This window comes from Ahaetulla prasina, chromosome 1 (assembly GCF_028640845.1).
Source record: "Ahaetulla prasina isolate Xishuangbanna chromosome 1, ASM2864084v1, whole genome shotgun sequence".
Lineage (NCBI taxonomy): Eukaryota > Metazoa > Chordata > Lepidosauria > Squamata > Colubridae > Ahaetulla > Ahaetulla prasina.
The window spans coordinates 285,318,206-285,339,508 of NC_080539.1; the positions used below are offsets into that span (position 1 = coordinate 285,318,206).

Consider the following 21,303-nt stretch of genomic DNA (forward strand, 5'->3'; position numbering starts at 1 on the left):
AAGAATAATCATGACTGCTAGAAGTGATATTAAGATACCCTGAATAGTATTTTATTTTAGTATAACTTCAGTCAAAGTTATCTATATTATATTGCTGTATATACTGCACATTGCAGTACATGTTTATAATTATTTGCTTATATTTTTCAGGAGTTTGCAGCACTTACTAAAGAGCTTAATATATGCAGAGAGCAACTCCTTGAAAGGGAAGAGGAAATTGCAGAACTGAAAGCAGAAAGAAACAATACAAGAGTCAGTTCATCTTCTGGTATCATTTGTTTGTATTTTGTGCTAGGAATTTTTCTTGAAATGGAACCTTACATGCATTTTTTTTTCCATAAGTGAATAAAATTATTAGTTTTCTTTATTTGCCTTAATTTCGGCGACTTCCGCCCATAAGAAAAACATTCCATGTATCAAGACTATGTATTTTATCTTGCATAATATTTCTGTAGGATAATTTGTTGCCTTGTTATTAAAAATGCTTTTCATGCACCAAAACTGTTGACTTTCTAACTGCAGATTATTAATATATAGTCTCTCAGCGATTTTTTAACTCAGTTTTTTTTAAGAGACTCAAAATTGATCCTTGCAGTCATTATCTTAACCTATTAATCCAGACTTTTATTACACAATATGTATATGAGAAAGGTAAACTCAACCAGCTGTCATGAATTTATACTTCATTGGGTGTAACACTATTTAATGAATGCAGAATCATTCAAAGTAGAGATTAGCAATCCATGATTTACATGCACTGCCTGATACTCTTGTGAAACCTGAAATCTGTCAAGCACAAAATTTGGTGATAAATCTTTTCAGAACAATTTCTACTTATCCAAAGGAATTAAGTGTTAGAGATATATTTTTAAAGAAAGGTATTCAAGATGGTACATATATAGTCAGATTTTATAACAAATATTTAAATGGCACTCTTTTTTTCTTTTGAAATGGCCCATTTTTAAAAAGAATGTAGGTGAACAAGCTACTTCATATTAAAACAATGAATATAAAAGTGTACATGATTATAGGCTTCCCTAATAAAGTTTCAATGCATTTGTATAAGTTAGTTTTGTAGTAATTTAACTTTTAAATTCCTCCTCCCCAAATATCACTCACTTTAAAGCAGGGGTGTCCAAACTTGGTCCCTTTAAGACTTTTGGACTTCAACTCCCAGAGTTCCTCAGCCAGCTTTGCTGGCTGAGGGACTCTGGGAGTTGAAGTCCAAAAGTCTTAAAGGGACCAAGTTTGGACACCCCTGCTTTAAAGTGATGCAACAAAGTTCTTTCGTAACAAGTAAAGCTTCTGACATGGAGAAATGTCTGCTGTATTCATATGCTCTGTAGAGTATTAAAAAATTATGTAAATTATATTGACATCTCTAAGTATATAAAACCAAATAATGTTTATATTATTATACTTATATTGTTATTGCATATTTTAATGTGATTTTTCTTCCTAGTTTTAAGGTAACTTACAGGTAGCCCTTGACTTACCTCCATGAGGTCACCCACAATTTTGGGTCATAAATTGTGATGGTCATAAAGTGGGTTGCCACATGACCAGACCCAATTTTATTACTTTTTTGGTGGTCTTTAAGCAAATGCTGCAGTCATTAAGTGAATGTCATGGTTGTTAAACAAATCCCTGGTTTGCTATGGGGTGGGTTTTGCCAGAAATCTGCAATAACCATTGGCTTCTGGCAAAAACATTGTAAATCACAGATGCTGGGTGCTGCAATTGACCATAGATACAGGGCAGTTGGTGAGAACCCAAAATGTGATCACATATTGTGTGGACATCAGAACTTCAAAACCATTTCATAAATGCCATACTTGTGGTCTATCAGAACTTCAAACAGTTGCTAAGGGACCAATCATAAGTCATGGATTACCTGATAACTTCAGCAACTAAATCAGAAACATTCAACATTATCATGTTCTCCATTACATAGATTAAGAAGATAAACACAAACGTATTTTTTTTCTTTGCATTGCTGAGATTCAGGGTTAGATGAGCAAATTTTTGTGCGCTTTTTTTTTTGGTCTTCAGACATCAATAAGACTTAAGGACTAGACTAGGATGATACTTGCTTTTTTAAAAATAGAAGAAAAAATGAAAGCGTAGATTTTCATAGTTTTGAATAATGAATAGATTGCTGTGTATATTATGAAAGTGCATTTTTTCTGTAAGTTATGTTCAGCTTCAAAAATGATAATATATAATAACTGGATATAACTTGCATAGCTTTACAGAGAAGCAGAAACAAAGTGGTAGTTGTGTCTCATTGATAGTGAAATATGTTTGAATATTATTTTCTTCAGTTCAATATATACTGCTTTTTTCTCATGTAATTGCATTTGATTTTCAGTTACTGCTAGAACATTTGGAATGCCTTGTCTCCCGGCATGAAAGATCTTTAAGAATGACTGTAGTAAAAAGACAAGCTCAATCTCCAGCTGGTGTTTCTAGTGAAGTTGAAGTTCTCAAAGCACTAAAGTCTCTATTTGAACATCACAAAGCCCTTGATGAAAAGGTAAATGATTACTAATGTTTTCTCTTCATGAAATGATTCATTAAGGCTGCCTAACTTCAAGAAAACTCTAGGCAGTGTACAGTAACTCCCAATATGTATGTTAAAAACATACAGTAACTATTACTTTATTAGTGTAAAAATTAGTTCTTTCATTTAAGAGCATTTAATGCTCTTTTTTTAATAGTTTTTTTTTTTTAAATGGAGATATAGACTAAACATCTATTGCTTATGTAATTTGTTTTCTTTGTATATCAATAGACCAAAATTCAAAATGGGTGTTGTAAGTTGGTCTAAATCATGAAATGAAGCAAAAATAAATACTGCCCTTCTATTTCTATTCAGGCAAAGATTATTATTAATGTAGCCTCTGTTCTGGTACATGACATAAATCACAACTAATGTCAACTAATTGGCATTAATTGAAATTTCTGCTCTGACAAATAATTCATCTAAGTTACGAAGTTTATGGGGAGGCTCAAACTTCAGTACTTCCATGGATGAATTACAGCTTTCATAATACCTCATAATCATTTTCATAATTATTGGCCATATGACTAGTCTAAAAAGATACCATATAATCTATCCCATTGTGCCTTTCTGCTGCAGAAACATACTGCCATCAAAAGTAATAGAAAATGCATAATGTGTTATTATTAGGTTTGCTTAATCACTTGATGGTTCCATTCACAAGAAATGTATTGACAATTTGTGTTGTTTTTAAGATTTATTCCTACTCACGAACATTACTGATATAAATTTATTCTTGGTAGTTACTGAATATTTCAGCATCTAATGCTAGCAGAATTGTTTGGTGTTTATATCTTAACTTTAATCTCCTAGGTAAGAGAAAGATTACGAGTAGCACTTGAACGATGTAGCTTGTTGGAGGAAGAACTAGGTACTACACACAAAGAGGTAAGTTATTTCCAGTAAACTACAAATGTAAAAAACAAACAAACCCATCAGGTTTGTATAAAACTTATCAAGGGAAGGGAAAGCTTACTTGTAACTGGGGGCTGTTTGGCAATTTCTTTGGCCTTGAGAAATTTGGCTAGTGATATAATGTAGTATGAAATAGGTAGGACCAAAACTGGGGGGTTTTGAGAAGTGTGTGAGAGAGATTTCATGGGTAAAATTAATACCTTGCTGGAAGATCAAATTCAAAAGTAGATGTACCTCAGTCAGGTGAGCAAAGTCAAATAAAAGTCAGTGAAATAAAACAGATTTAACTTGTTTATGGAATTAACATTGCAATTACAGTACAGTTGGAACTACATATATTTATGTAGGGAGGATATTCCACAGGTCCTTCAGCAGGGACCTGGATGACTAGACTGGAAAGGCATGCTCTGATATTTTCCTGTTTGTAGTTTATGAACTACTAATTATTTTCTCCAGCTTACAAAATGTGCAAGCTTCCACTACCGCTTTCTTGAACTATTTCAGAATTCTAAAAATCACCTGTCCAGGTTCATAATTGTGTAGCTATTAAGTTTTCATGGAACCTTTTTTCATCAAGGAATCAGTTTTTACTAGGAGATACTTGAAATGTTTTAGCTTACCTTAAAAATCAATTGACCAATCTTGTTTATTAATTAAATATATGACAATTGCTGATTTATTGTTAGATTTTTTTTGTATTATGTTTTAAAGGCAGGCTTGTTACTCGATAAATATCTTCTGAATAAATTATAGGAATTGATCATAATTCTTTAAAATCAAGGTCATTAATATGTCTATCATTGTTACCCATTCATGAATATATTTTGTGAATATTATCACTGCAAATAATTAATATTGGTTAAACATTCCTTTTTCTATTTGAACTACAGCATATCAATTAATATAGTATTTTATTCTTTTTATTCCAGTTAATGATTTTGAAAGAACAAAACAATCAAAAAAGAACACAAGCTGATGGAATGCCTGATATTAATCATGATCAGGAGAACCTACCTAGCACTAATGGGAAGGTATGTTAAAAGCATCTTTTCATTAGCCTTTTTATTCAATTTTTTGAGAGGATAAAATCTGTTTATGATGGAGCAATCCAACTTATTTCTCCAAACCATTCCAATGAAAAAAAGAGCAAGTAAGCTATTTTAATGTATTATTTTCTTGATCATTTGATCCATATACAATACCATTCTTTAATAGAGGATGTTCAAGTAATAAGAGAAATATCATTTTCAGGCAAAAAAATGTTTTGAGTTGGTTCTTGAATTTCTGAGTGAGGACCAGAACTCCACAGTGGGAAAAAAAATCCTGAAAAGTATAAGAATTTTTTTGTTTTCACTTGAATCACTGGTTTAGTACAGGGGTCCCCAACTCCTGGGCTGTGGCTCAGGTAGTAGCCAGTTCAGAACCGGGCTATGCGAGTGGTGTGTGAGCATGCATGTGCATGTAGCTCCACTTTTGTGAGCAACGGGCACTAGCACATGCAATTCTGATCACGTGATTGGTAGGCACTTGGGCACACAGCTCCACTCACACATGTGGAGCTTCGTAAGTGATTGTCGCTTGCATGAACACATGCAAGTGCACATGCAAGTGTGTGTAAGTGTGTGCGTGTGTGCAGTTCCACTTGTGCGAGTGGAGCTATACAAGCACCTGACGCTCCCGCGAGTGGAGCTGTAAGTGGTAAGATGGAGTTCTGTCACTCGCATGGAAGTATCTCCTCCCCCTCACACTGGGCCACCAAGCTGGAAAGATTGGGGACCTCTGGTTCAGTATGAAAAATTATATGGCACATGTTATGCTTTCATTGTGTTAAAAGTTTTTTAAAATTAACAGTGGCTTTTTTTTCTTCTAAATAGAGATCTTCCAATGGCTCTTTGAATCATGATGAAGATCTTGCTAAAGTAATAGAACTTCAAGATATCATAGAAAAGCAAACTAAAGAACAGTCGCAAATGAAAGAGAGAATCACTGCCCTTTCTAACAGAGTAGCAGAACTGGAAGAAGATCTTGATACTGCTAGAAAAGATCTAATCAAATCTGAAGAAATGAACACAAAGTTGCAAAGAGATGTACGAGAGGTAAGAATAAGACTTTAATACAGTTTAAATTAATTAATTGTATTCAGTATTCTGTGTACTTGTTTTCCCCATGAGTTAAAGCATGTCTTATAGTCTGATGTAAGCACTAGGTTTAGGATATTTCCATCAACTATATCAATAAGTTCTGAACCTGAGAACAACTGCTTTTATAGTTGTTGTTTTTATTAAAAATCTATGGTTCTTGATTTCCATGCCATGTGAATCAGTATGATGATCACACAAAACAATGTTAATTCAGCATATTCATGTCTATTGATATTATTATGTCTTCTAAAATTGGCCAGCTCAGTAATGTTAATTATTGATGGATCCTAAAAAAAAGATGTTCTATTATGCATCCTCTTAAGAAGAATAAGAACGTTTGTACTTGGTACATATGCAATGTTTAAAATAAAATTTTGGCACTAAAAGAGTCCCCTCTCATGGAATTTCTGGAGGTTTCCTTTAAATAGCTTATTTCTGTTTCCAAAATGCAATTATTTTCAATTTTTCCTCAAATATCAAAAAGTGTTTTTAAGATATGTAAGATTAAAGAAAGCTGCAGTTGTTACAAATTGTACCCAGTATGGTTCTTTGGATCATTCCCTTGGGTCTCTGTAATAAAAGCTATTATTTTTTTTAAGACAACCTGTTAAACAAATAATAGAGGGGGAATATATTTCTATAAGTTTCTGACAATGTTAATTTAGGCAATGGCTCAGAAGGAAGATATGGAAGAAAGAATTACAACTCTTGAAAAACGCTACCTCGCTGCACAACGTGAAGCTACATCTGTGCATGATCTTAATGATAAACTTGAAAATGAAATTGCTAACAAAGATTCATTGCATCGACAGGTAAACTTATTATTTAAATAACACTGAGGTTTTCCTAAATTAATACTAAAAGTTCTGGATCGGGAGGGGGGTGTACCTAATAATTCAACTAATTTGACTTGGATAAAATTTATGTTTTATGTTACCCATTTTTTGAAATATAATTATAAATGAAATCCTCTGTGGAAAGGAAAGGGAACAGTTTAAATCTGAAAACTTAGAAAAATTGAGGATTGTCTCAGGTTTTGTAGTTATAAGAAGGTTGCATCCTTTCCATATTTTATATTTTTCCTTCAACAAAAATGCTGCTTCTTTGGTAGTTCTGAGGAGATCTTCGTGGAATGGCTATTCTTGGTGTTTTCAGGATGGAATTAGCAGGCCTTTTAAACTTGAAAGAGGAAAAAAATAAGGTGGCTGCTTGCCATTAGTTGCTGTCACAAGCTTAGATGGTTTTGGTCTGAAGGAGATAAAGCACCTCATGGGGAGCAAAATCAGGGCTGGATAACAGAAGATAATTACAAAGGTTAGGATTTACATGGAGTGAGTGCATTCAATGAGTGTTTGTCTTTTTATTATGAAATCTGTGATATTTTTATTTAGGATTTGCCTTGTACTCAGGTTTTTAAGTGTCGTTTTGCCTAAGTGTGCATTTAGTAAAAAATGTTTTGTTATCTTTATGCTTTATAATAACACTTTCATGACAGGAATTTAAATATTTTGCAGTGGCATCCATAGCACTTTTGCAAAAGTTCAGTTTTACCCAGTAAAATTGAATCCCAATATTCAATTAGGGCAGACAAAATAAAGTTTTTTAAACATAATTTTAATAGAATAATGTACATTTTGTAATGGTCATATATAAATCTGCTTTTGAATATTGTGTTGTATATAATTTCAGTGATTACGCAGGAACTGTTCTGTATGATCTCACATGTCAATTTGCTCACAAGGTTTTTTTTGCTAATGTCACACAGAATAATGTCTGCAGCTGTTGCTATAAGCAACTTTATTTTTGCTTCTAGAGTGAAGACAAGAATAGGCAGTTACAAGAACGATTGGAACTGGCTGAACAAAAATTGCAGCAAACTCTGAGAAAAGCTGAAACTCTGCCAGAAGTAGAGGCTGAATTGGCTCAGAGAGTAGCTGCACTTACTAAGGTAGGCTGTTATGATATATATTTAGAAGAAACAGTTGGTTCTTGATCATTGGGGGTTTCTTGCATTTCATTTTTAACCAGGTAATTCAAATTGCCTGATCTAGTCTCTGTTTATCTTGCTTTCTAATCCTTTGTATAGCAGTTCATTGTTTTTAATTGCTTTTAAGATGTTGAAATACCCTTTTATGCCTGATTTGAATACTGTCTTAGAAACTTTATCCAGTTCTTAGTAGGATAAATTAAGTACTCCAACAATTTTGTACCCAATATTTAAAAGTAAATTCTTGATGTCACTTCATTTCCTTTTTTTCTTGCAACCATTCTATTCCTTATTTTTGTAGCTTGACTGTTTGTCTTCTTGGAATTCTGCAACTAAAGATGTTAATCTGTTCGAATATACTTCCCAGTCTAGGAAGGTAGAATTTACACAAAGGACTTAAGTCCTTATTTCTGCTTGCTACTGCTTGTTGTTGTTTTTTTTAAAAAAACTTCACACATTAAAATGAATGTGGGGAAGATAATAGAGTTTTTTTTCTGAGATGCATAATGCAAAGGTATCTTTTTTGTCAAGACTTCCTGTTGCTTCAATCATCATAGCAAGATGTTATGGGGTGAGAAAATAAATTGCTCATTTGATGCATGAATTCATCCACTGTGTTTTGCCAGCCTTGGCAGTAATATATCTTGAACATCTTGCAGTGTGTGAACAAAAATAGCAGTCTCATACAGCATGATATGCTTGTTTGCTAATATTTTTCTTCTGATGCATTCTTAGATTTTAATTACTAGTATTATTTAAAATGGCAGGCTGAAGAAAGACACGGAAACATTGAAGAACGATTGAGACAAATGGAAACACAGCTAGAAGAGAAAAATCAAGAACTGCTGAGGGTATGTCATTACAGTGATGACATTGTGTCTCTTTTCTGTGACATAAAAAATCAATGATGAATTTCAGGTTGGCAGAGGAAAGCATAGTTTACTAACTTACATGAAGTTAAAATAAGGTGGGTAAAACATGTCTAGGAGTATGCATGAAATACCAGTAAAAAACAAATTAGGTAGCACTAAAGGGTTAAGTAGGAACAGAACCAGCTGCCTGGAATTAAATATTAATGTTAAAATCCCACAACAGTTTTCACTTGAATTAGGATTGGCATTTGGTGACTATATGAACTAATGCCTATTATTTCCACTAATTATTATTTCTTGTGGCTTTTCAAAAGAGTTAACGTAGATGGTAATGATATAAAATTTGCTAGGTATCATGTTTGGAAAAACAAAGATAAATCCTATTAGAGAATGATAAAAATCCAGGGATGAGACAGGTTTATACATTAAGTGGTTCTCATTCTTGTTATTTATTTTTTACTGCCCTTTCCTCCTATTCCTCTTATTTAGGCTCGACAAAGAGAGAAGATGAATGAAGAACATAATAAACGTTTATCTGATACAGTTGATAAACTTTTATCTGAATCTAATGAGAGACTTCAGCTTCACCTTAAAGAAAGAATGGCAGCTCTGGAAGATAAAGTAATTTTAAATATGAATAAATATTGCTTCAAGTGCAGTGGATGCTTGATAAGTTGATAAAACATTTGTAAAACTATAAACATATAAAGTTCTGTCTGTCTATATCCATCTATCCATAGCTGTTGATAGATAAAAATGATGACAATCTAGTGCTACAATCTCTCCTTTCTAATTGGCAATTAAAAGCAATTATATCTACTTATACAATGCACTGAATTAACTATCATGCATCTTCCTATCCTGAAACTTAGGATCTCAGGATCAAGACATGAATAATATTATTTTTAAATAAGTAGAAAGCATAGGGCCTTGTTTAGCAGAAAGGGTGCAGAGTATATATATCAGCTAAAACAAATAGCAGAATTAAGTATTTTATCATCATAAAAGTAAAATAGTAAAAAGTATTTTTTTAAAAAGTGCAGACCAAATGTTAACAGCTCTATGTATTAACGAACTTTTGCATTAAATTTAATATCAGAATTCCCTTCTCCGTGAAATTGAAAGTACCAAGAAACAAGTGGAGGAGCTTCAAAATGAAAAGGTAAAATGAAAATGTTGTCTTAAATTGTAATGAAAACAAAAATAAAAATGAGAAATTTGTGAAATTTAATATGTTATGCCTTTTTGTTGCAGTCATTTTGCACTAGCAATAATATTTCACTTTCCATAATTTTAAGGGTTTCATGCCAAGGATAATGTAGTAGCCCAAACATAATAACCCATTATAATTATGCACAAATTGTGAATTTTTTGGTTTGTAATTATAAGTTTTTTTAAAAAAAATTGTAGTTGATTGTGGATCTTAACTGTTTTGCTTCACTAATCTTTTTTCAAAACCTATGTTTGATGAACCAGTAAATTATTCATAGCTATAGTAGCAATAATGAAAGAATGAAGAGTACTTGAGTGATAACACAATATATTTTAATTTTAATTCAAAAGGCATTCAAATTTAAAATTTAGAATTATCTAAAACATTTGGATATGTTTAAAAAAGTATGCACATATAACATTAAGTTATGTGAATAATCTTTCTTTTCTACAGGATCAGTTGGTAGTAAACATTGAAGCAATAAGGGCTGAAAGTGACCAGCTGAGGATCAGAGCCCCTGCCCTTCATCATAGGTATAATTATTGATGAAAATAGTTCTACATTCAAGATGTGCTAAATTAATTCATTTCACTGTCAACAACTAACTTTAGGACAATAATTATTAATGCTAAATGTGCATCTGTTTTCATTTCAGAGGGCCACATTTAGGTAGCGTACCAGATTTTAGATATCCACTGGCACCTTCAGTTATAGCAGACAATCAGACAGATTCCTACAGCACCTCAGTTCTAAGACGTCCGCAAAAAGGACGCTTAGCAGCTCTGCGAGATGAGCCTTCAAGGGTAAGTTGGAATTTAAGCAATTAATTTTCAAAATAGATTAAGCTAGTGCACCATTTTAAAAATACTTATTAATTTAAGTTCAAGTCAGTCTTGGCCCTATCAACTACATGGAGAAATCCATGCAGTTTTCTAGATAATGTTTTCAAAAGTGATTTGCCATTGTTATCTTCCTAGGGCTGAGAGAAAGTGACTGGCTGAGAATCACTCAGTTGGTTTCTTTGCCTAAAGCAGGACTAGGTTTCCCTGCTCCTAGTCTATTGCATTAACCATCAGACTAAACTGGTTCAGTTTATTGATATAAGTCTTCAAAGATTTGTCTGCTTTTTATCTGGTCTGAAACTGTGCTAATACCATTGTGTATAGGTGGCTTGGACTGTGCTATTGTTGTTTTTATTGTTTTATATTGGGGAAGAGTGTTTACCCTGAAATATCTTTATTTTAAAGTAAATAACATTCCATGTAGCTTGTTTTGCTATATGATTGAGAACTATGTATTTCAGGTTCTGTATTTAAAAACATGCATTTGAAGCAGCTGTTATGAGCAAGTCTTGATGCAGGAGGCAGATAGGAATATAAATTGCAAAAATATAACTTTAGCAAAAGTAAAATTGTGCAGAGTTCAATCCATGTGTATGTTAATATGTATTGATGTTCATACATCAATTCATGAACTAAACAAGGCTATTCATTACTTACAATACTTCAATAACTCAGAATGCATTGTACTAAGTATGCAAAATTAATATTCACTCAGTCCACCTACAAAAGTAAGATTTATGTGGAATGTTTGCCTGATAACCTTTCATAGATTACTGCACCCAGCCCCCAAAGTTGGGCAGCTGGTTTTAAATGTTTGATTGGCACTTTATATGTAGCATGAAACAGAGAAGACCGTTGATTTCAACATTGCTTACTGGGAAACTAGAAACAGAGTTTCTAGAAACAGAATTTTAGTTTACGATGGTTCTCCTCCATCTGCTATTTTGATTCTTTCATTTATATCCTGCTTTTTCTTCAGGAGCTCAAGGCAGCTTACATAGCACTCTCTCCTACTGTTATTCCACAAGAACAGCCCAGTATGATAGCTTGGCTTGAGACATACAGTGATTGGCCCAAAATCACCCAATGAGCTTCCATGACTGTGGGTAGACTTGAATCTGATCTCCGAGGTACTTAGTCCAGCAGCTTCACCAGTGCATCAGAAAGCATTTGCATAGAGACTAGATCTAGACTTACTATTTCACAACTTAAAACTATTTCCCTTTGTGGAATAGAGTCAGACCCAGCTAGAGGATAGAAAAGGGTTGATACTTGTAAATTCCACGTTCCCTCCACAGCACCTCCCACATTGTTTTGAAAGACCAACCTATTTTCAAGTCTTATAGAAAGCATTGAAAGAACTAGTAAAATTGTCCCACATTTCTGTTGTTCTTAAGTGAAATTTGATCAGAGAAATCTGGATCCAGCCTGTATGCTGTGTTCACATAAAATGGGATTCTAATGGATCTTGGTTTATCAAGACCAAGTTGCATGTTTAGTTTATTGAGTAAATCATTTAATCCTACTTTGTTCCTTCTTTACAAGCCTGGGTTATAAAATAAAGCTTGTGTTGTCCTATGAATTCTGCCTTATAAAGGAGAAAAAAACAGGATTGGGGCAATAGTTGACACACTAAGTATTTCTTAGCAGGAGTAATCAAATGGGAATCAAAGGACAGTTTCCACTGGTACATGATTTATTTTCAGTTAAACAAAGACTCTAGAATCCTTTGCTATTAGACTGTAGATTTTTTTCTGTTATTAAAAACTACATATACAGAAGTTTTTAAATAAGTCTTATTTATGATTACTTTGTAATATTGTATTTATATATTTAATATCTTGGGTTTTGATCATAAAGTATGTCCCATGAATATAATCTAATAATGTTTGTTTGCTTTTACTGCATTCTAAATACTGCTGTTGTGATTGATTTCTGCAGCATGTAAGTGAAGTTATACGCACTTTATATATTTTTTAAATGGAAGAGATACTTAAAGTTACAGCTGTAATCATGTATACTAAACAGGTTCAGACTCTTAATGAGCAAGATTGGGAACGTGCACAACAAGCAAGTGTGTTGGCAAATGTTGCACAAGCCTTTGAGAGTGATGCTGATATCTCAGATGGCGAAGAGGACAGAGAAACTATATTCAGCTCAGTTGATCTCTTGTCACCTAGTGGTCAGGCAGATGCCCAGACCTTAGCCATGATGCTTCAGGAGCAATTGGATGCCATCAATAAAGAAATTAGGTACAGGATTTATTTTTGTCATTGTTTTCCAGTGTTACATTTAAAGTTCACTAATGGCCTTTTATTCACATAAAATTAGAAGTCTGGCTTCTTTTCATTGGTTTGACCTGTAGGTACAACTAAAAATATTAAAACCCCATTCTATTGAGGCAAGGGGATTCCAGAAGAGAGTTGCTGTGTCAAAGAAAGCTTGTCTCCTGGGACTTGCCAAATGTAATTCACTGACAAGACATGACTACAGTGTGCCCTCTTTGCCAGATCTGACAAGGTGGGCAGATGTAATTGAAGGGGGGAGGGTCCCTTTCAGGTTACCCAGCCTATGCATGAATTTTATCAGAAATATACAAACTAAATTAATATTTTATGGGTTGAAATCGATTAAATGAGTCTTACCTATCAATATATATATATATATTTTGCTTACCAATTCATTACACCTAGCATACTGAAAAAACGGGAAGATCAAGGCAGTGATCTCTGTAAAGCAACTTATTTTCTGTTGGGTAGAATTAGCAAGCAAAGTTTTTAAACATGTTTTTCATTTCCCTCAAAATAAGGTTCGGGTTAGGGTAACTCTGACTGCTCTTATTGTAAGAATCTGAATTTGAATAAGCATTTTTTCAGTGATGTGTTATTAAGTAACAGGATATTAGTTGGTTAGGTTTCATTATGATTTGTAATAGAGCATATATAAAGAGATACTACAACTTATTTATCCTAACAATTGTAATTGTCAGTGAAACTTTAAGAAAAGTACTTGCTAAGGTGTATTTTTACTAAGTCAATTTAATTATAAATTATTTTTGATCTTAATTGATAATTGTATTTATTTATTTAAATGTATTGGCCTGGACTGGAGTTTGTACAGAATGGAATAATTTCAGTGATCTTTATTTAAAATTTTTACTTCTATTTTATCAAGCAATTCTACACAGATCCTAAGATTAATCCTATAATTCAATAATTTCATATTACATGAAAGTATACTTAAAGTAATATAACAGATATTGATAAACACATTCAGCATGTAGATTGTAGTTATTTACTTTTGGAGTTTAAATGTGTATCCTTTCCCCAAATTTGCCATTGGGATGTAGATATATTTCTATATATGCCAACTGTTGTACTTGCTGGTTGCAGTGTTGCTTTGGTTAAATGAATTGCATCATTTCTTAATTCTTTAGATTGATCCAAGAAGAAAAGGAAAACACTGAGCAAAGAGCAGAGGAGATAGAAAGTCGTGTTGATAGTGGGAGTTTAGACAATCCTGGTCGATTTCGATCAATGAACTCTATCCCGCCTCCCTTTCCTAGCGGAAACCTTTCTGGCTCCTCTCCACCAGGTAGTGGGATTTCTACTCCTCGAAGAATGCCACACAGTCCTGCTCGAGAAGTAGACAGACTAGGAATTATGACATTAGTAAGTATTACCTGTTTCATCTTTTCTCTTTCCTCCCCCCTGTAAGAAAATACATCTCTAGTATTTTCCCCATTTTACATGGTGATCATGGCACTATTTATGAATGGAACTCCTTGATTTATCCCTTAGCGATAAATAAAAAACAGCAAACCCCTAGCCATGATTTCCTGTCTTACAAGAAAGTAGTTATGAAGTTAGTAACCTTAACACTAACTTCTTTAATCATATTTTATGCAAAAGAGCAAAGAAATTATAAATTATAATTTCCATAAATTAAAACCTGATTGTACATAGGAAAGAGAGACGTATCAGTTTATAAGTCAGGTTATGGCCGTCTGAACTGCCTCTGTGTCTTGATTATGAAAGGCAAATATTTTTTCATTATGAAATATTGATAGGACTTTAACCTGAGATTTAGCTTATGTTTAGAACTGGTAGCAAATTATATCTAATGAAATGTAGTTTATTTTCTTTGACATTACTAGCAGCTTGTCTAAAATATATTTGGGTTGGTTTTGTTTTGTTTTTTTTAAAAATAATTAAGTTCTACAGGTAGGGAGTGATGGAATTTAGCAACTTAAATGGCCTCATCAAGTTCTGAATTGTAGATTTAGCTATGTTTTGCAAAATGCAATTTGTCCTAAATTCTTTTTCCCTCTTGACTGGCCATGGAAGCTAAGTTAGGTTGGACCTAGTTAGTATAAGCAGTCCTTGACTTAACCACCACAATTAAGCCTAAGAGTTCAGTTGGTAAGCGAGACAGTTGTTAAGTGAGTTTTGCCCCATTTTACAAGCTTTCTGGCCACAGTTTTTGAGTGAATCACTGCAGTTTTAAGTTACTAACCCAGTTAAGTGAAATTGGCATCCCCAGTTGACTTCGCTTTTCAAAAGATCTGAAAAGGTAATCACATGAACCTGGGACATGCAGCAGTCATAAATATGAGTCAGTTGCCAAGCATCTGAATTTTGATTGCATGACCATGGGGATGCAACAATGGTTGTAAATGTGAAAATAAGTCATAAGTCACTTTTTTCAGTGCCATTGTAATTTTGAACGGTCACTAAATAAATTCTTATAACTCAAGGTTTACCTGTACTTATATGGAAGGCCTCCAGAATACCAGGAAAATAGATTAGATTGGGATCTCGGAAAGCAATAGGAACCACTTCCCCTTTGATTTCAAGAAAATTACATAAATGTCTCTATGAAGTTACCAAGAGTTATTAATGGGAACTTTATAGCTGTTGCTTCTCTTGTAAGAGAATTCATAACTGTTTTTGTTTCTGTATATAAGAACTAGAACAGTATCTTTGCTTCAGTCTTTATTCTTACAAGATCCCCAAGAATCCTCATACTTATAAAAAATGTATTTTCATTGAAATGTTTAGTTATTAAGGATCCAAGTGTTTTTGTGATAAAAATATAATTGTGCTCCTCCAGTTAAAGAATTCTTTATATTGTTTACTAACCCTTAAGACTGACCTCCAAGATTGATTATATTTAATCTGTCTGGAAATGGGTTAAAAACCCTACAAATTATAGCCAGCCTTTTAGGACTCGGGTATTTTCTGGTTATTATAATGATTTAATCAAAAAGCTAACTAGGTATTTTACTTCACTTTAATGGTAGAATAATAGTAATGGTATAATGTTGTGTTAATTCTTTTTAAATTAAAATTATCTACCAATCTACTTTATTTTACTTTCTCTTCTTTGCATGCATCTGTCAGCCTAGTGATTTAAGGAAACACCATAGAAAGGTAAACCTTCAACAGGAGACTTATGTTGAATATAGTATTATACAATTGTTTGCATGCAGTGTGTGCTTGCAAAATGCCTTGATCAGTATGACCACTGTAGGAATATTATGTGAATTATTTCTATATGTCCATCTTTGCTGTTTGCTTATTCCCCAGATACATACATTTCACTAAGTTTTTCTTCATTCAAAAGCAGAGAGAGGAACTGAGTAGTGTACATATATGCTCTTGCTCTTCAAAGAACAAGATAATTTAAAAGGTTCAGTGTAGGCTAAAACCCTATATGTAGAGTAAGGATTTTTGTACATCCCGTTTCTCTGCTTTAGATTTCTTTAAAAGAGCAATGGCAGCATCATGTTATCTAACCTCTGATTATCCAAATCAGATTTCAGTAAGTATTACTAAAATGAAATGGAAATCATTTTGACCTTTACATGTAGCTATGTTTGAATTCAATCTAGAGAATGATTGGGTAGCGGAAGGTCTGCATTTCATATTATAGTACATTTCACTTTAACTCTTCTTTTTCTGATTTCTTTGGGCCAGATGGCTGTAGAAACATGGTGTCAGGGTTCCAAGGAACACCCCCAACGAAATAAAGCTCTGAGGCTTGAGGTGCCTCAAAGTTCCAATTTATTAGAGATGTCATGTTGGCACAGCTGGGAAAACCCGAATCTGAAAGCTTCCAGGTTTTCCACACCCAGTTGACAGTTCACAGCCCTGCCCCACACCCACAAGTTCATCACATTGTCCAATCAACTCTTCACACTCAATTGTATACAATCTTCAGGCAGCCTCCATCAGACGCAGGATGTCCTTGAATACGGAATGTTGTTATGACTAACTTTCTACCGCTCCAACAACAACCCCCTCCCAACTTCCCCAGCTAAAATATGTGGCAGTTAAGAAGCAAAAAAGAAAATTGCCTTCCAAAACTGACACTTGGGATCTAATTTTGTATCCCTTCTTATTGTATACTCTATTGAAAATGTCTTTTAACTTCAGAAACCTTCAGATCACTTGAATTCCTGAAAAATTAAAAATAAATGTAATAGTGATGCACTCAATCGTGACTGAAAAAACAGTATACACATTTCAACATTATTTACTTAAAAAGGCCTTACTTCAAATCTCTACATTCTGTCTTATGAAAAGTTTTAAGAAAAAGAAATGTGGTAAAACACTCTTTTGAATTCTACCTATTAAGTTCAGGAAGTCACTTCAGATCTTCCAAAAGCAATTTCAAATTTATATAGCTCAGTAGCAGGATAGATTGTTCCTTGTGCATTATCATGCCTACTTATGATAAAAAAAATATAAATACGTCTAATTTATATAGCTTTGTTGAATCAGATAATTTAATCACGTATGGAAAGAGCAATTTCTGAAACAAATTTGTAATAGTTAAAATTTGCTACTGATCTGTTTTCATAATTAAAGATAGAAAACATACTTAAGTTGCATTCTTTCTTAGTCTCCAGTTTCTAGAGAAGACGTTAGAGATGACAAGGCTACAATAAAATGTGAGACCTCACCGCCAGCTTCACCTCGATCACTGCATTTGGATAAATCTTATAAAGGAGCTTTGCATACAATGAGCCAGGAAGATATAAGAGATGTTCGAAAGTAAGTGTTTTGAATATAGAGATCTGTATTAGAAACAGCTTTGTATGATTATATCTTTTATTCCTTTGGCCTCCAAAGACCAGTTTGCATTGCTGCCTGTTTTCTAAATGTTCTCTTTATCACTGGTCTTTTTTTATCTCTTGCCCATTGTGCAGGCCTTTACTTTCGTTGGCAATTTGTCTTCTAGAATATTTGAGATATTTTTTGAGGCATTGTACCCTCTCGTTTCCAGTATCACTGCTCTTCCCTTTTCTGTATTAACATAATATTTTGTCCTCACATTCTTGATAAAATGGAAAACATGCTTTTTATTTGTGGCAAATTTCATAATTTCCATGACTTTTAGATATCAGACTAAAGCTGCAATGCTAAGGACAGCACTAGGAGGAAAAATCGCATTCAATTGGGTACTGACTTGGAGCGTTTTTATTTATTTAAAATTAATCGTAAGATCTAAATGGATTCTTAATAGAACATTTAAATTTATCTCCTAAGACTTTAAGCAGCTTTGGGATTGAATAATTGCAACACTGCTTCCTTTTGCATTAACTTCCCATTTTGATGGCTTTACCAGTACAAAAACAGAAGAGGATAATTTAGTACTGGCCGCCCGGGAGATTACACGAGGCTGGCTTCAGGGGATTGTCAACGCGTCTTTGATGGAGGGCATCTTCCCCACTGCCTTAAAAGAGGCGGTGGTGAGGCCCCTCCTCAAGAAGCCCTCCCTGGATCCAGCTGCTTTAGAGAATTATCGTCCTGTCTCCAACCTTCGTTTTGTGGCGAAGGTTGTTGAGAGTGGTGGCGCAATAGCTCCCCCAGTACCTGGATGAAACTGTCTTATCTGGACCCGTTCCAGTCCGGCTTTCGGCCTGGGTACAGCACGGAGATGGATTTGATCGCGTTGGTGGATGATCTCTGGCGGGCCCGGGACAGGGGTTGTTCCTCTGCCCTGGTCCTATTAGATCTCTGTGGCTTTTGATACCATCGACCATGGTATCCAGCTGCGACGGCTGGAGGGGTTGGGAGTGGGGGGCGCCGTCTTTCGGTGGTTTCCTCCTACCTCTCTGACCGTTCGCAGACGGTGTTGGCAGGGGGGCAGAGGTCGACCGCGAGGCGCCTCGTGTGGGGTGCTGCAGGGGTCGGTTCTCTCGCCTCTCCTGTTCAACATCTATATGAAGCCGCTAGGTAAGATCATCCATGGTTTTGGGGTGCGATGTCATCTGTACGCTGATGATAGCTGTAAATTTCCACCCCTAACCACCCCAACAAAGCCGTTGAAGTGATGTCCCGGTGTCTGGAGGCCGTGCGGGTCTGGATGGGGAAAAACAGGCTTCGACTCAACCCCTCCAAGACTGAGTGGCTGTGGATGCCGGCTTCCCGGTACAATCAGCTGACTCCATTACTGACAGTAGGGGGCGACATATTGGTCTCCATGGAAAGGGTCCGCAATCTTGGCGTCCTCCTGGATGTATGGCTGTCTTTAGAAGAGCATATGACGGCCATCACCAGGGGAACTTTTTATCAGGTTCGCCTGATACGCCAGTTGCGTCCTTTCCTAGACTGGGATTCCTTATGCACGGTCACTCATGCCCTCGTCACTTCCCGCCTGGACTACTGCAATGCTCTCTACATGGGGTTCCCCTTGAAGAACACCCGGATGCTCCAACTGGTCCAGAATGCGGCTCCACGGGTAGTAGAGGGAGCAACTCGAGGCTCCCATGTAACATCTCTCCAGCGCAAGCTGCACTGGCTGCCGGTGGTCTTTCAGGTGCAATTCAAGGTGCTGGTTACTACCTTTAAAGCGCTCCATGGCTTAGGACCGGGTTATTTATGAGACCGCCTGCTGCCACCGATTGCCTCCCATCGACAAGTGCGCTCCCATAGGGAGGGCCTCCTCAGGGTGCCGTCGGCCAGACAATGTCGACTGGTGACCCCCAGGGGGAGGGCCTTCTTCTTAACTGGAAGAATCCATAGTAATAATTATAGTTATTTATATCGATGGATTCTCTATATATTTCTATTGGATTTAAAAATGATAAAAATGGTAGAAGTTCAGGCAGTGTTATAACCGATTGCTTTCAAACTTATGTGGAAATTTTCTAAAAAAAATCCTATTTTGTTTTTAATAAACATCAAGTCAATTTACTTTAAAATCAGTTAATTAGTTAAATTAATTAAAAACATATGGTCTTCATTTGTATTCCCTTTGCACTCAAACCATTAGGCTGAATGTGTACTGTGTCATTTAAATATATTTGTATTTATTACTTATTAGCTGAATGATCCTGGATCAGGGTAGGCATGAGTAACGAATACTTAGAAATGGCTTAACAGTTTCTGTTCTACAGTTCCACAGGCTCTCAAGATGGACAAGTAAGCAATCCCAGTAGCAGTAATAGCAGTCAAGATTCCCTCCACAAAGCTCCTAAAAAGAAGGGGATCAAATCCTCAATTGGCCGCCTGTTTGGTAAGAAAGAAAAGGGTCGATCTGGACAGATGAATAAAGAGCTCTTGGGACAAGGTTGGTATATTACTAACCCAAAATATAAAGTTGAATAAATGCTAGGATTACTATTACACAAAGTACTTATTTGTAATATGTGAAGTAAAAAATAATAATCAATTTCTAGCAAAAGACAGTTGTCTTGTAGAATCTACATTATTCAAATTAACAGACCCTAATGTAAATACCGTTAACTCTCCTACTGATATTGATAATTATAAAGGCTGTTTCTCAGATATGTACCCAAGTCATGGATCACAGGCAGTTACTAATCATATGATTTTGTATGAAAGTACTAATTTTTGTGATGTTAGTTTGGGTACAGATCTTTTATGGTCTGAATGTTCATAAACATTTTATACTGGAGCTGCTATAATTCAAGGGTCCTCATATAAGCAATATTCCCAGCAAAGTGTCTCCTATATTTGCACATATTTGCAAGGATGATTAGGGAAGACCTTTCAAGTGGCCATGCCTGATCTTTAGGAGGATACAATTATTTTAGTTTCAAGGGCTACATTTCACTGAGTGTTCCTAAAATGAATTACATATTTGAATTTAATTATTTGAATTCCTCCCCAACAATTTACATAGCTTCAATGATTAACATATGAATTGAATTCATTAATAATATGAATTTAAAGTCATTAAATAATTAGAATAGCAGTGCATTGATAGCTGGACAGCAGACGTAATGATAGAGATGTGCCATTCCCCTTTGAATGTATATCGAACAGTAATTCAAAAACATTCGAGAAGATATTTCTCACTGCAATTCCTGTTTCTTACAGTTAGTGCTTTAGAAGCAGAAAGTTCAGCTCAGGATGGTTTGGGGCTTGGAAAACTTGGAGGACAAGCAGAAAAGAATAGAAAACTGCAGAAAAAGTAAGTTCCAATATGTTAAGGAAACTTAGGTTGGAAACTTCTCCTTCATGACTTATTTGACTTTTAAAGGGACAGATGTTACAGTTCTACTCAATGGGGGGGGGGTGTAATTTGCAGCTTCCAATGATGCGTTATAAATTTAATGAAAGAAGAAAGATTATAGAGGGCAGTAGTGAAGCAAATATATTAATGTATGTTGCTGATTTTCTTAGGCATGAACTTCTTGAAGAAGCTCGGAGGCAGGGTCTGCCATTTGCTCAGTGGGATGGCCCCACGGTGGTTGTCTGGCTAGAGGTAAGAAATGTTTTCAGTTCAACATAATAA

At 34.9% G+C, this 21,303-nt stretch overlaps 1 protein-coding gene across 3 annotated transcripts in view; it reads left to right on the plus strand.

The window, feature by feature from the left end:
- Positions 1–21,303, plus strand: part of PPFIA1 (PTPRF interacting protein alpha 1) — a 54,030-nt gene that overhangs the window by 19,510 nt on the left and 13,217 nt on the right. For all 3 annotated transcript variants that reach the window (XM_058161527.1, XM_058161532.1, XM_058161538.1), the window contains exons 3-20: positions 151–252; positions 2,372–2,536; positions 3,377–3,451; positions 4,408–4,509; positions 5,353–5,574; positions 6,285–6,431; positions 7,433–7,567; positions 8,374–8,457; positions 8,968–9,099; positions 9,578–9,640; positions 10,145–10,224; positions 10,347–10,494; positions 12,562–12,785; positions 13,970–14,204; positions 17,440–17,591; positions 19,940–20,112; positions 20,886–20,979; positions 21,192–21,273. In XM_058161527.1, the coding sequence (XP_058017510.1) occupies positions 151–252; positions 2,372–2,536; positions 3,377–3,451; positions 4,408–4,509; positions 5,353–5,574; positions 6,285–6,431; positions 7,433–7,567; positions 8,374–8,457; positions 8,968–9,099; positions 9,578–9,640; positions 10,145–10,224; positions 10,347–10,494; positions 12,562–12,785; positions 13,970–14,204; positions 17,440–17,591; positions 19,940–20,112; positions 20,886–20,979; positions 21,192–21,273 (2,415 nt within the window). The remainder of the gene's footprint in view (positions 1–150; positions 253–2,371; positions 2,537–3,376; positions 3,452–4,407; positions 4,510–5,352; positions 5,575–6,284; positions 6,432–7,432; positions 7,568–8,373; positions 8,458–8,967; positions 9,100–9,577; positions 9,641–10,144; positions 10,225–10,346; positions 10,495–12,561; positions 12,786–13,969; positions 14,205–17,439; positions 17,592–19,939; positions 20,113–20,885; positions 20,980–21,191; positions 21,274–21,303) is intronic.